This window comes from Micropterus salmoides, unplaced genomic scaffold (assembly GCF_014851395.1).
Source record: "Micropterus salmoides isolate LMB-PRFRI ecotype aquatic unplaced genomic scaffold, ASM1485139v1 Ms_hic_scaffold_2, whole genome shotgun sequence".
In the NCBI taxonomy this organism is placed as follows: domain Eukaryota; kingdom Metazoa; phylum Chordata; class Actinopteri; order Centrarchiformes; family Centrarchidae; genus Micropterus; species Micropterus salmoides.
In genome coordinates this window covers 1,523,167-1,538,152 of record NW_024041150.1, presented here as the reverse complement: position 1 = coordinate 1,538,152, position 14,986 = coordinate 1,523,167, and the positions used below count along the sequence as shown (strand labels likewise).

At 39.4% G+C, this 14,986-nt stretch overlaps 1 protein-coding gene across 1 annotated transcript in view; it reads left to right on the top strand.

The window, feature by feature from the left end:
• The first annotated feature begins 241 nt into the window (after positions 1 to 241).
• Positions 242 to 14,986, top strand: part of pdxkb (pyridoxal (pyridoxine, vitamin B6) kinase b) — a 31,995-nt gene continuing 17,250 nt past the window's right edge. Inside the window, exons 1-2 of the mRNA XM_038732559.1 lie at positions 242 to 870; positions 10,513 to 10,567. Coding sequence (XP_038588487.1) covers positions 790 to 870; positions 10,513 to 10,567 — 136 coding nt within the window. The 5' untranslated portion in view covers positions 242 to 789. The remainder of the gene's footprint in view (positions 871 to 10,512; positions 10,568 to 14,986) is intronic.

Below are 14,986 nucleotides of genomic sequence, written 5' to 3'. Positions count from 1 at the left end.
TTGTTTGTCTTTTAATTTGGCAGCGAAAAGACGCACCTGAGTAATAAATGAATGTAAAAATATGTTATAAAATAATTCGGCTATGCAAAGTGTAGTGATAGAAGTAATAAAAAATAAAAAAAAATAGAAGATGGTTGTCATCCACATTATTCATTTCCAGCTGTGTTGATCAGGATGCGGCTGCTATCGGAGTGGCCCTGTTGTGACGTCATCGGGTTTAGGCAGTCACGCACATTGCCTGCGCAGAATACCGGCGTGTGCGTGTTTTGTCCTTCAGTGCACGCGACCTCTCCTCGGTTGTCCCCGGTCAGCTCGTGGCACTTTTTTCTTTTTTTTTTCAGATTGTCGGTTTTAGCGAAACGTTAACGGCAACTCTAACAACAGGGTCGTTTAACCGTTTATGTTTAATAACGGCTTTTAACGGTCGTTGCTAAACGGACGCTGTGTTATCCGTGCGTGTCTGTGTGTGGGGCCGCACGCGCTCTCTCTCTCTCTCTCTCTCTCTCTCTCTCTCTGTCACACGCTCACCGCACATCACCGCACATCACCCGCTAACGTTACTACCAGAACACGCGCTCACACCGCAAACACACGCACACACACCGTGTGACACACAGCTGGTTAGCTAGCTAGCTAACGTTGCCGCTTCTGTCTAACTGGCGGCGTTGTCGTGTGTGTTTTTAATTATTTTTAAAGTTTTTTTTTTCTCCCCGCACTGTTATGTGTAGACGCGGTTCTCGTTGAAGTAACGGATTATCTGCGTCCGTCCTCGGCTGACCGGGAGCCGCCATGGAATGCCGTGTTCTGTCCATACAGAGCCATGTAGTCCGGGGATACGTGGGCAACAAGAGCGCCTCTTTCCCGTTACAGGTAAATACACCTCACATGAACCCATTACCGGACAACGGTCGACGAGACGTCCGTTATTGGACACGGGTGGTTTCCCCTTTTAGCCCACAAAATTCATACTGCGACTTTCCACAAAACAACTTACCGGTTTAACGTTAAATACCGATTTTTCTGTAAAGAGACACGCTTATTACATCGTGCAAAGTTCGCACAGTCTTTTCTAACAGAAATCGGTCATCCACCTAAAACCGTATCTCTGGATGAGTTAATATGTGGCCGCGGTTAGTTGTATTTCCTCCGGTATTATTATGTCAATAAGCCATTAACGGTAATAACGACGACAGGTGTCGTGCATATTCTGTCCCCCTCCCTTTACCTAAGCTCACAAACCATTTCACGGACAGTTATGGACAATATCATCGCAGCAGTTTTCTTTTTGTCTGTGTCTTCTTCATTTGACAATATTTTACATTTAGGCTTTACATTAAGGAGGAACTCTTCGTCCAAGCGATGAACGATGGCACGACACCTGTCATTTAGTGGGAGTGTGTCCGATAATGGACTAACATGTTTTTTCTTTAAGGTGTTGTCGTCCATCACGAGAAAATATACATGTGTTATAGAAACTAATGATAAAGGCTGGCTGTAGAGCAACTTAGACGTTGTAAATGACTTCGCCAGAGTTGTGTCTGATAATGGACCTCTTGGTATCAATCAAATGACCCCTTCATTGATGAGGTTTTATATAAGGGCATAAGATTTACACTCACAGGTAAATGTAAATCTTCCAGTTACAGTGTACCTTGCTCAGCAGGGTTGGAAAAGCTGGCTAATGATAAATTAAGGGAAATTTGTACCCAGAACTCAGTCATCACAGTGTTGGCTCCTCAGGTTGCCATCATTTGCTCACAGCCTCAGACAGAAAGGCATTTATAAGGGTCATGAAGTGGATGGAAATCTAGCCTCCTGCAGTGAAACCTGCAAATCAGTTACACCATGGACAAATGATCAATACAGCTATTTGCTACTTTGATTTTTCCCGATAACATAGATGAATAGATTAGGGAGGAAAAAGGTTATTATAATGTTTTCGTCCTTTTACTGCAGATGAAGCAGCTGTTCTGGTTACTGAAAGTTGATCATTTCGCCAGATTGTGACTGTGTTTCATTAGAATAATTGCACATGTGTATTTTTCATGTGTGTGTTACAAAGGTTTAAAGACCACACACTTAAGAGACAACTCTCGGTCGTTGCCCTTTTAGTGGGATCTTTTCCTCTCTGTTTATACAGATTAATTATGGCCAGTGGCAGTCTTGCAATTTGCATTTGCAGAATCACAAAATCACCTGTGGTTGCGATACCATCCATCTTGTGAGCATTCGAGCCGGGCAATGGACAGATATCTATTTCATTTTCAAAGTTATGCATCTCGTCCCGACCTAAATGTTCTCATATTGCAATTTCAAATAAATGTCGATAAACTGAGACCAGCTATAACAATCGGTGATATTTTACGAAAAGGTCAACCAAACGATCAGACAATCATATCAGAAGTGGGCCAACATGAGACAGGAAATACATACTGTCGTGAATATAAAATAATCATTGTTGCATTTATCATCATTGGTGTAAATTTGCTCATTTATCTTGGTATAGATTTACAGTCCAGCCCTAATGGCCAGTGTATTGTAATATTACTGTATCATATCTTATGGCTAGTGTCTGATAAAATTGTATGTTGATACCTCAAACATAGTTTTAAATCACTTGTTATACAGTATATGCATTTCAAAGCTGCAGATGACCATAGCAAGCAATATTTATTTACAGTATGTTAATGGTTAATCTCAATAAACTGACTAGCTAAAGGTTTTTTACAGCAAGGTTGATTTACAGTTTTCACAATTGTCCTTGTTATTGTATCAGGCACCTTTATCATATCAGGGTCATATCAGATAGGGAGGTTAATAGGCATCAGTCAATTAACCTGAAGAGCTGTGTACAGAGTACAGATTTCTGAGTTGCTCAACTTGTGCCTTGTTCTTTGGTCTCAGAATAGGAACTAGTGGTTTTAGTGTTGAGTCCTTACCTACATTAGTAATGAAGCCCTCCCCAACTAATCGCCACTTGAGTTTACGGAGTGCTTTACAAGAAGGCATAACTTCCAGGATGAGGAGCCAAAAATAGTAAATTCTTTCAAAACAAGCCATTGATTTGACATTATGTGAAAGAACACAGAGGTTATTAGCTCCTCCCGGCCATGAAAGTGATTGAGTCCCTATTGTTGACAGCAGGATGAAAACTGATTGCTCTTGTGCCTATAATTACCATGATGTCAATGATAGCTATAGTTTCATATTTTCCTCCAGCAGCGGTGTGGCAGACAGTAGTGACGACGAGGCTAGTATAGGCCTACAGTACATGTCCCATCATCCTGAAAGACAGTCACTTGTTGTGAGAATTGCAGAGTCTATTTTTAGCCTGCTGCGCCCCAGGATGTATTTTGCCGTTATCCTAATGGCTGCTGGGCTTTGATGCATGTCACCAGGACTCAGCCATTAATGTTCAAGTACTACGGCTGATTAAGTTCTGTTGGCTAATGTTAAGATAATATTCACCAGCCTACAGTAGAGACTGATATTAACCAGTACATTGCACTAAACCTGCAGCTTAACCATAGCCAGGTCACAGTTAAGTTCACTGTCAAGTATGAATAATTTATGTATTTGGCTAGTATCCAATATTTTCTTGATATCTGTATGCATTCTTCAAAGAGTGTTAGTATGGAGAAGTTAACACTTCATTTATCTTTGGGGGCACATGACGTGTTTTCATAGATTAGGGCAACATATTATTACACTGCCCTTAATAAATCAGTGTAATAATAACATAAAGATAGTTATTCTGTTGTAGTGCTGGGTAATAAAACAATAATGATAATTATTGCAATATTTTTCCTCAATAACAATAAAACAAATGTTCAATAAATGTTTCATTTACTTTAATGAAATCACAAATGAATAAGCCCTTTTTTGTATGTTCTTCCTCATATTTCTTAAATGATCCTCTGTTTGGCATCAAGTTTTGCTCTGACCATAAACAATAGTTTAAAACCACCATAAAACCATCTGGCTTCTTCAACTTTCACTAAGGAGCAAAAACCAGCCATTAAACTTGAAAGAAATAATGATATGACATTTATCGTGATAATTACTGATATCGAATTATATGAAATATTTTTATCATGATAACATTTTTGCTCATATCGCTCAGCGCTCTGTTCTCTTGCTAATTTGACAGTTGTGTCAAATGCCATGGCCTAAATATATCAGTTTTACAATATATTAACAACCAAATATATTAACACTAATATTTACTGGTACCGGTAGTTTTTTAACAAACCATATAGTAAGTTGACATTTATGCTGTTTTATTATGGAGACAGTATCCGTATGAAGCCTTCACAAGTTTTTTTTTGTGTTTTTACAGGGTGCCTACAAGTCCTGCAAGTTAAACTACCTAAATTCAGGATCATAAATAGCATTACATGCAGCATAATATAGCATTTTACAATTTAAATGAACTATTGTGAGCCTTACAGATTGTGATTTCTGTAAACGTTGTTCCTCTGGTGAGAAATTAAACCAGTCATGCAGAATTTCTTTGAGTGATGAAATGTTAGCCTTATTTTTCATCTTAATTTGCACTGAAGGGTCTTTTAAATTGTTAAATTTAACAGAGACAAATGCTTCAGGCACCATGTTTTAACTTGAATGAGATGAATGAGCATCAGCAGACGCCAGCTAGATGAGTGTAACTTTACAATATTGTAAGTGTGTTTGGCTGGTGAGTATTGCAGCCAGTTTGTGAATGAACCACCACTGATGATTGTGGATAAAAAAAATACATATTTTAAATTTAAAGTAATGATAAGAAAGCCCAGTGGTCAGTAAAGGAGCTGAATCATAACATGATTCAGTCTGTGTTTAAGATAACATGATGATGATGATGTCAGTGAGTGTATAGGGCATCCCTCTCTCTGTGCTGTCAGGACAAAGCGTCTCGGGCCTGTCAGCAGGCAGGAGACGGCGGTATGAGGAAGCAGGGCTCTGATTGGCTGCCACAGGATTCCTCCTGCTGACGTCACTGAAGATGGAGACAGGCTGCCTCAGAGCTGGACTGGATAGACTCAGCTTTCGCATAGAAACAAAAATTAAAGACAAGCGCTGTCCTCTGGCATCAAATTGGGGATTAAAGCATTTTTAAATATGTGTGCGGAGTTAAATTTAATTCATATTATCAATTTTGAACCTTACCAGTTAGTGCTCGGGGTGATTTCCTTCAAAATGCAAATACAAGGACGTTTAACACAGCCCAAGAGAAGAACTAAGCAGGATGTTATTGTGAGAAGTCTCTCGAGTGAGAGGCTGTAAAAGCTGAATAAGTGAATTAGCCTGGGGAACGGCGTCCCGGGATCCTGCAGTGTTTTGCTCAAGGACACTTAAGCCGGTTGGGTATTTGCTCATGTGGGGTTCTGCAGTTCCTCATGTCAGAGCCCTGCGGTCATGAGAGTGGATCTTTATGTATGAATCCACACTTGGTGGTGGGGGTGGGGGGGAACAAATGCCTTGAAACATATTTAACTGTCATGAAACTCTCAACTGGCAGCTGATTTAAAACATCATTCAGAGGAGACTGAAGCCCTGTGAGAAAATGACTAATTTATCAGTTCATGACTAATTTCATTGTTGTTAGCCAAACAAGTCTGGGAATCCAATATAATCCAACAACCCCGCAGTAAATCCTACCTTCATGGAAGTTAAGTGTGTTTTAAAGACATTTTTATCAAGATTCTTTAAGGTTGAACCGGAGACGACATTAGCTCATGGTCATCATTTTAACCCTCAAGCACCATATATTGATATAAATGAGGTGGACAAACTATTTTAAACACGTTCAGTATTACACAATTCAGCAGCAGTGGCGGCTTGTGCAGACTGCACGACTTTCAGCATCGACCGGTGGCCGTGCTGTTCACACTACACAACTTGCCGTCTTGTGACGGGAGTCTTGAAGTCGTTGTGGCGTTCACACTACGTGACTGATCGTTGACAGGGGGTCACACACTACACGAGCTGACGGTGGCTGTGTCACCCGACGCTGGTCTCCAAACCACGTTTTGTCAAGAAAACACACCTGAAATGTGAAACGGGAAATGACGTGACCTACACAGGAAACAACTGTTGTTTGTTATTATAATATGATATTTAGCATGCTAGATATCTGGCAGATGTCAGTGATGTGGCAGTGATGTGTCGGGGAGCCGTTTTGATGCGTTGTTGTTTAGTTCACACATAACGACTGGCCGATCAACTGTTGATTTACTCCCGATCACAGCCTGATGGTCGCAGAGCGGCAAATCGGGCTAAAAATCGTGTAACGTGAACTAGGCTTAAGGTGACCATGGTCTAAGCCAGCTATATGACAAAGATTGTTCCTTCGGCTACATACTGTACAGCTACATCCTGAAGTTCGATGTCAATGTCTACAATGAATGACCAGGCCAGAGTGATCATAAACAGATGGGTTACCATTTATTAGTCCACCCTCAAAGATCTTTGGATGTAAAGGCAACTACTTTAGCACTAATTAAAAAAAAATCACTCTCACAACTCTCACAGCGTAGCTCTGCTGCCGGGTGCATGATGTAAACACGTAAGTGTGAGCCCTCCCAGAAGTCATAGCGATTGCATTGAAGCGCCTGCAGTTCGGAAAAAAAAAACGCCTTAACATGAAAGTCTATGAGAGCGATCTGGGCGATTTGGGCGAACTGAAATCGCCCCGAAATGGGTTGGACTCCACAGAACACGACTTGACGTTGATTGGACAACGAAATTCAGAGGCGAACTGTCTGTCAACAGTCACAGCTCACTAACAGTGTGGTAGAAAGTGTGAGAAAAATCCCCTGCCTTTCCCGGTTTGGTGGTGCGTCGCCCAATCGCCCGCCCTAATGAACAAACAAACCCTGTTCAGCGGTACAAACTACAGCCTCCAAAATGACCTTAAATTAAATCTACATTTATAAAAACAGTTTAATTAAACAAAACTAAACATTTTAACCTGTATAAAGGGAGGCTTTATTGCAGGGCCATGGTATTCGATTGAATTCGTTTTAGTTTGGTGTACCTAATAGACTCTTAAGCTAACTGCCCAGATGGCTGATTGGGTCTGATTAAAAGAATTTAATGTGTGATCAGAAAGTGATCCTGTAGATGATGTTGCCAAGAAAGTCTTTCAGCTTCCTGACACTGATTTGCAGTTGCCTTTAGAATTGATTTTGAGGTTTTTGGTGTTTAAAGATGATTTGGTGATAGACTATATAGCCTGTAGCACATTCTCAAAGATCTGTTTCTGTTTGAGACGTGAATAAAAATCTTTGTTTTAGAAACAGGAACAACCTGCCTATTACAACATGTTCCTTTGGCTGAGCAGGATGCAAATTGACTGTTGATGTAAAACTGTATTTATGGCATACTGATGTACATGAGGCTAAGAAGATGTTATTTAGGTCACATCCTTTCTTATTCTCTTCATAAGCCTCAAGTCAGTGACACGGATAGCAGTGTTTACAACGCTGCTGACTGGAAAGCATCGTCAGACCGAGGAAAATTCCTTTTGGAAAATTCCTTTTGGTAAATTCCCAAATGAGAGAGCCCTCTAGCATCTGACAAATGAAGAGTTGCTTTAACTAACATGTGCAGGCTGATCACATCTGAGTCAACATGAACGCTATATTTACTGCGTCGTGACTCAGCTTTGAGGTAGCTCTTGTACATTCCCTGTTAATTTGCACATTTAATAAACAAATGTGTATGTCCCCCATCCCACAAATTGTGGGAGGTGAGATTATGTTACTACTGTCTAGAGCTGCAAAGATTAGTTGTTAACTATTAAATTAATTACTAACTATTTTGAAATAAACATTAAGTGGCTTCTGACTTCCCTGCAGCGGAAGATTTCCATCAAAAAGATTAGAAAAAGGAGTAATTTCATCATTCACATGTTTGCATGTCTACCATGAGTGTATTCTTACAGTAAAATTATTCCGCTGTGGGAGGGTCTCAGTAATTGACAGCGGCAGGTGAACAATCTGTCACATTATATTTTACATGTAAGAAACAACATTTACAAGTATATTTACAGAAATTGCAAATCTATTGAATGAAACATCATTGAAAGTTCATTCAAAGTATAATCGTACAAATAGTACCATTACCATACCATAAAGTTAGTACCATACGTAGCTCTTACAATCCCGAAAATCTTTAGACCAGTGGTCGGCAATAGGCGGCCCGCGGGCGTGAACCGGCCCACCAGCAATAATATCTGGCCTGTGGTCAGATTGCTTTGATAGCAGAAAAATAAAAAATATAGAAATTGATAATGGGCTAGTGCTGAAATAGATCTCAGTCATGACTGCTACAGTTACTCACACAATCACTTCCTCTTAAGTGATTGTGTCTCTAAAATAAAAGTGTGAGAACGTCTTTTGCAGCAATGCTTCATGTCGAGTTTAATAAGAGCTTTTACTCTTAAGAGTTCTGAAGGAAATTCAAAAGAGTCTCTGGCTTGCTTAACACACCGTCACTAAACGTATGATTGGATTACCCTGAATTTTTTCAGGGAAAATAAAATAAGTGTCCATAGGTGTATGAACGCAGATTAAACGCCGGAACGCGCACACATCACTGCAGCACATGCTTTATTGTGAGCATGTAAAAAAGAGTCCTTTTATTCAATTTGTTTAACAAGGGAGAAAAAATACCTGCAGTAAGGTGGAATCGATCTTACAACCTACCTATCAGGAGTCCCCCACAGTACCGACTGAGCTAAACGTGCAATGATTTGAAATCTTTTACAAGCCATATAACGGCTTGTAAAAAATTTGGCCCTATGCCAGACTGCCGCCCCTGGTTTAGAGCATGACATGCCGTGGTATCTCATCGTTCAAATTTAATCATTTAATCATCATCATAATTAATAATTGGGGCATAAAGTTTGTAAATTAAGTAGTACTGTCTTTTACAAACAGTATTTTCAGTAGGAATAGTGTCATGTTGTGCAGTCCTGACACCACTGTGAGCGTAGCATGTTCCCTGAACGCCTCATGCTGATGATAAAAATACAGTATTTCATTGACAAGTGCTTCCAAGGTCAAAGCTAATATCTACACTGCCTCTCCCCTCTGAAAGCAGATTCTTGTATCTCAAAGTTACAGTCAGTTGAAAAGAACAAAGAACTCACTTACTCTGCCTTCTTCTTGCTTCAGCACAATTAAATACAGTCTTCAGATAACAATTCACTGTGCACTTGGATGGAGCATGTGTCTTTCTCTCTCTCTGCTAATTTAAATCTCTTTAAGAAAAACAGAGAGAGGGAAGGACACCAATAGTTGGTTTTCATAACTGTTCCAAATGTGTGCAGGGTTTCGGCTGAAGTTAAACTGTGAGTATGCTTATTTTTAACTCCACTCACAGATCACACCTTGGGGTAATGAAGCCAAATTAAGGTTTTCTTTATTTCAGATTTGCTCTCAATGTTACACCCAGTTCCAAGAACAATTTAAAGGAAGATAGAAATAGACATGCAGCTAAAAACAAGGAAAGAAAGCTGGACAAAAATAGGTAAACAGAGGTGGGTTAAAAAAAATAGGTATTTATATAAATATATATAAAATACAACAATGACAACATACAAGTCAAGTGTTTCTGTAAATGTAAATAAATATAGAAGAATATTGAATGATTAACGTACTAGATGACTTTATCTAGGCTACCTGAAGTGGGTGACTATGTGCAGGATATGCCTGTCTATATATAGTATATACAGCGTGCATACTTTAAACTGTAATATATAATTTATAATTTGTAGGTAAGTGGTAGGGATGGGTAATGATTTCTAAGTTTTGAATATTCATTCAATTATGATCGAATACCAGAATCATAAATACTTTATTGATCCCCGAGGGGATACAGTTGAACACTTTGCACATCAAGGCATTTAAGTAGAAAATATAAAGAGGAAGAAGACATAACACACACAATACCGCCAGACTCTGCAAGTCCACTTAAATTGTATCGAGCTTCATAGTGTTTCAGCTGTTGTGAGCTAAAAAGCTTTAAAACCGCGGCCAAAACCAACCGGCAAACAGTTAGACTGAAAGTTCGCAACTAGCTGGTGAACATAGTGGAGCACTTAGGAACCAGAGAGCCTGATATTTCCCTCAGGAGTTGTGGGAAACCAAGTACAGATCTAAAAGGAGAGTGAATACTGCTGGATTTGTGTTTATAGGCAATATCATGTCAAGTCTTAACTTAAAAGGAGATAAACTGTCGGTGTTGTGTTCACAGCTTGTTTCTGCTGCCAGTGCTGCTCAGGTGGTCCAAAAATCACTTATTGCAGGTTTTGCTCAGCATGATTTATTGTATTAAATACCTTAAACCTGTTTTATATTGTCCAGCTGTAGTTGCAGAATTATAGTTGCTACACACTTTGCATACTGTGTGCAGAGTGTAATACTGCACTACTATACTTTATACTTGGCTGTTAATCCTAACTTCTCCTGACACATAATCTGTTTCCTCTTTGTCTCCTGTTTCCAGGTTTTAGGGTTTGAGGTGGACTCCATCAACTCTGTCCAGTTCTCCAACCATACAGGTAAGACGGATGAATATCAGATCTCTTTGTGAGTGTGAATGTGTGTGCTGTATTTTAGTTGCTGTGTGTGGGTGGGTATGAGTCAGTCACTGCCCCTGGTGTCGTGATGAGGCATTAGCGAGTGTTAGAGAAACTGTTGTCGTCAGCGGAGTGAGTCAAGTTTTTGGGGAGGTCAGTGACTTCACTGGCTGACACCAGAGCTGCTCTCAAACACACAGGTAGCCGGTGGGGACAAACTCCATTCATGTTTTATGCTGGTCTTATTTTGATAAAACTTGAAACAATGGGGACAGTAAAGGGATTTTATAGGGAATTAGAAGGATTTTACACATTGAGATCAGTTTACTCATCTAGAGGAGCACTTCTCAGCCTGTGAAAGCAGATCTGTAAATTCTTCTGTGCCTCTAGAGGAACTTTCTAAAGTGTTGGGATTGAAGACAACACATTTATAACATGGGGGGAGGGTATCTTGGCATTTACAGTAGCAGAGAGGGTCTAATAAAAGATTTAGCAGAATTATTCCAAGTAAATTATTGTTTGGGTCATGACTAATCTGCAACCTCTGGGTCTGAAAAGTGAAGCCTTTAACATGCATTCTTTCTAATGGCCAGCAGGGGGCGACTCCACTGGTTGCAAAAATACTCCACTTACACACTTACATTGGACTCAATGACAAAATATGACCCTAGTTCTCACCTCATTTATTACTCCTAATAAGTTTATAGTCTCAATTGCTAGTTTTGTGTCTTCTTTTATGCAGCATGATTTTCAGTTTGTAAATGATGGTCCCATTTAAAGGAAAAAATACAATAAAGTAGGTTGTGCTTTAGGGCGTTGACTACCTTGTGATTGACAAGTTGCAACGACGGCGACCTGTCAATCAGGATAGAGGCAATTTGTATCCACTGCACTGTGCACATTTGACCAAAATTATCATCCCAGTTATATCCAAGTTAACGTGAATTACAGAAGCACTTTACTCATCAAAATGTGGTCACATCCAGTTACATCTGGTTCCAAAAAAACAAGATGGCAACGGCCAAAATGCTAAATTAAAGGCTTCAAAACTTTAGTACACAAACCAGTGGACGATGTCATGGTGGCTACGTCCACTTCTTTTATACCATCTATGGTCTTGACCCATATTAGGGAGTAAAAGTGAGAACATCTGTGTTTCTGCTCCATTGATGCTGACCTTTTTAACTTCATGAAAGTGCTGCACTAAATCCCTAAAGAACCCTTTAACAAATTTATCAGAATACATTACACTATATTGTCTAAGTAAGTGCTAAAATAGTTGTAAAATCTATAAGAAATATGACAATAAACAAATTAACCTCACTTAGATAGTTTTTAAAAACATTTTTAATTTAAATTTGTATCCAGAAACGAGTAAAACTAATTTCTATCTTCCTCTGTTGTCCTGTTTTCTACTACTGCTAACAAAACATTTCCTTAACACACGGTAACACTTTCTCTCACAGAGGGATCTTCCACTTGTTGCTTTTCACAGATTTAATACTGCAACAGCTTTAATGTGCATGATTGATACAGTTCAATTCAATTCAATTCAATTTTATTTATATAGCGGCAAATCACAACAACAGTTCCCACCAAGAGCAAGCACTAGGCGACAGAGGCAAGGAAAAACTTCCTTTCAGTTCAATTGCTTAAACAAGAAATGTGCATGTAGGCCTGATGAAGGATCTTTAATGCCGTTATTAAAGATCAGAGTAAAACATTTCGTTTACTGCATCAGTTGTAAAATGCTTTGCAAAAGGAAACATTTGCTCTCTGTTCTTACAAGGTTAATCAGCCAGATTGAGTGATCCAATATAAATCCTTGCATCAATGATAATCTGATTTTGAAGACACTTGGACTGATGATGCATCTTGGCCCAGAGCTGGTGTCTGCATCATCCCTTGGTGTCACATTTACTTGTAATATTTTGATCTAATTTCCAGTCCCACGAATGAGTAATCTGCACTGTCTTTCCCCTGTTGTGCACTGACGGATGGTCTCAGCTCATGTTATTCATGTGAACTGAACTTGAAGAATGAATCAGCCGAGTGCCGTGAAAACAAACACATCTGCCCAGATGTTTGCTTGTTGCTTCTCAGTGGAAAGAAGCAATGTCCAGACTTAGAAATCCTGAAAGGACGAGTACATTATGACAAAGTTTAGAATACATTTTGTTTGTGGCTGGTAAGTTTTCCTATCGGTTATTTGATAAGCCATTTAGAGATCCTATCCTGTTTTAAATTTTTTTGCTGGTTAGTAAGAGACACTGCAACTAGTCCCTTGCTACCAACATAAAGAGGTATTTTGAAAGTCTTTCCTTTTATTTAGATATTTTATGGAGCTTAAAATAGAGCTGATTGTTTTCTTTTGTGGTGGCTGGATATGTCAGTGGTCCATGCAGAAAACAAAGGTAGAAAAAGAGCTTCCAACAGCAGAATAACTGGACCTTTTGGTTCTGGCACATGAGTTTGACCCTCGTATTTAGTTAATAACACCACTGACTGCTCTGTTTGGGAAATTAGTCAACTGTGGCATATAGAGATTTATTTTTTTCTAGTTATTACGTTGTTGAGTGGCACAGGGTGAGTGGCCGAGGTCTAGTTTGAAAAAAGGTGGAAAACATCTAACTGATGGTAGAGTTTGGTTCCTACACTCGTCAGCAGGCAGTTTGAAAGCAGCCAGGTTAGACGTTGTTTTTTGTCATTTTATTGTTATTGAGATGGATGATATGAACTTTAAAAATAGAGAAACTAATGTGGTGTGATGTTGCAGACCAACGTTAAGCATAATTGTAGGTGTACTGTAGGATAATTGTTATTGTGTGGGCGAGCGTTGGACTCGTTTGTAGCAGCATCAGATGCAGAGAACTAATGAAATGCTGTAATTTACATTTAAACAGTTTGGAAGTGTTGTAGCCGGGATTCAGACAAATATTTATGATAATAGGTTCCCTTGACCAGGTTCCTCTACAGACATAATTTATTAATTGGAACATGCGTCACGTTTATTTATTATTATTATTAGAAAAGCAGCTCTGTCCAGCAGCTTCACCTGGAGTGCTTGAGTCCTTTTTTGAGATGTGTTTGCCTGAGAGTGAGAGAAGGTCCTGTAACCTGGAGAAAATTTAGTTAGTTTAGTTAGTTTAGTTATTTAATACTCAATGTTTTGCCATGAACATATAATTGAATGGACTCCAGCATGAATAGACAATTATGCTGGTGCTAACGGGGATCCTAATGAAGAAAAAAATAAAAGTTACAAAATATTTATGTACGCTGACAACTGTACTGTTCTCAGAAAGAAAAAAATCGGAAATCAGAATAAGCCAGGGAAATTGCAATTGGTGGATCTCCAATATAAACATACTAATAGTAAAGACTGCAGTAAAGTAAAGCCCCCAAGTGAAGTCGATGTGTGGGAGACTCGTGACATTTATTACGTAACAATAATCTAATTTACCTCTATACTATCAGGACTGCATGCATTCAATTAAGTAGGTCCCTATAAATAGATCCCACAGGAGGTACTTACAAGAGGTAAATCCAGTCAGAGACAACATCAATAATTCATGCAGAACAATATTTTTACGATATCAGGCAGGTTTTTACAACTCTGGAACATTATCATGGCTGAAATAATTTTATCTTTTGTGTGCATGATCTCCAAGTGAGCAGTGAAAACACAGCTGTCATTCTACAAACTACCAGGAAGACTGTGTGCTTTCACGTTTTGATTGGCCAATGCGGCCCCTTGCCAGATGTCTTTCTCTCTGTATCTGCACCCCCACGATCACCATTTAAATGAGTTAGGGAGCTGTGTACTTTCTCGCAGTGCTCTTGTCTGTCTGAACACAGCCTAAAAGGCATTTCTCCAAGCTCCCAGCTAAATCTAATTTAACTTTTAAGGGGCAATTAGACTCGGGAACTAGACCAGAGATCTATGTAACAATCCTAATCAGAGGTTTCACGGTCATTGTTATTATTGCCCCACATACAGAGTTGACAGTGATACAACTGAGGACGATGTCAAGAATAAGAAAGTCTTGCCTCAATAGGAAAAACTCCTCACATCTGTGGTATAAATTGCTTGTTTCATTGACCTTAACATAAGAATACGTGACACTCTAGTGCTTGTTTAATCAGATCTTGTAAATTGGAAAGCTAACGTTTGCAATTTGCTTCGAGGAGAGTATGCAATTTGGTGTGACATATTGAAAAAGACTTTTGCATCTAAGAGAGGGAGAGGGTGGCTTGCGAGAGGGTGACGAATAGAGAGAAAGAGAGATAGGACATTTTTTGAATCGGAGAGACAGACAGCGGATGATGGAGAGAAAGACGGAGGGAGTGCAGAGAGAGAGAGAGAACGACGCAGCAGTAAACAGCAGCAGGCGTCGTGAA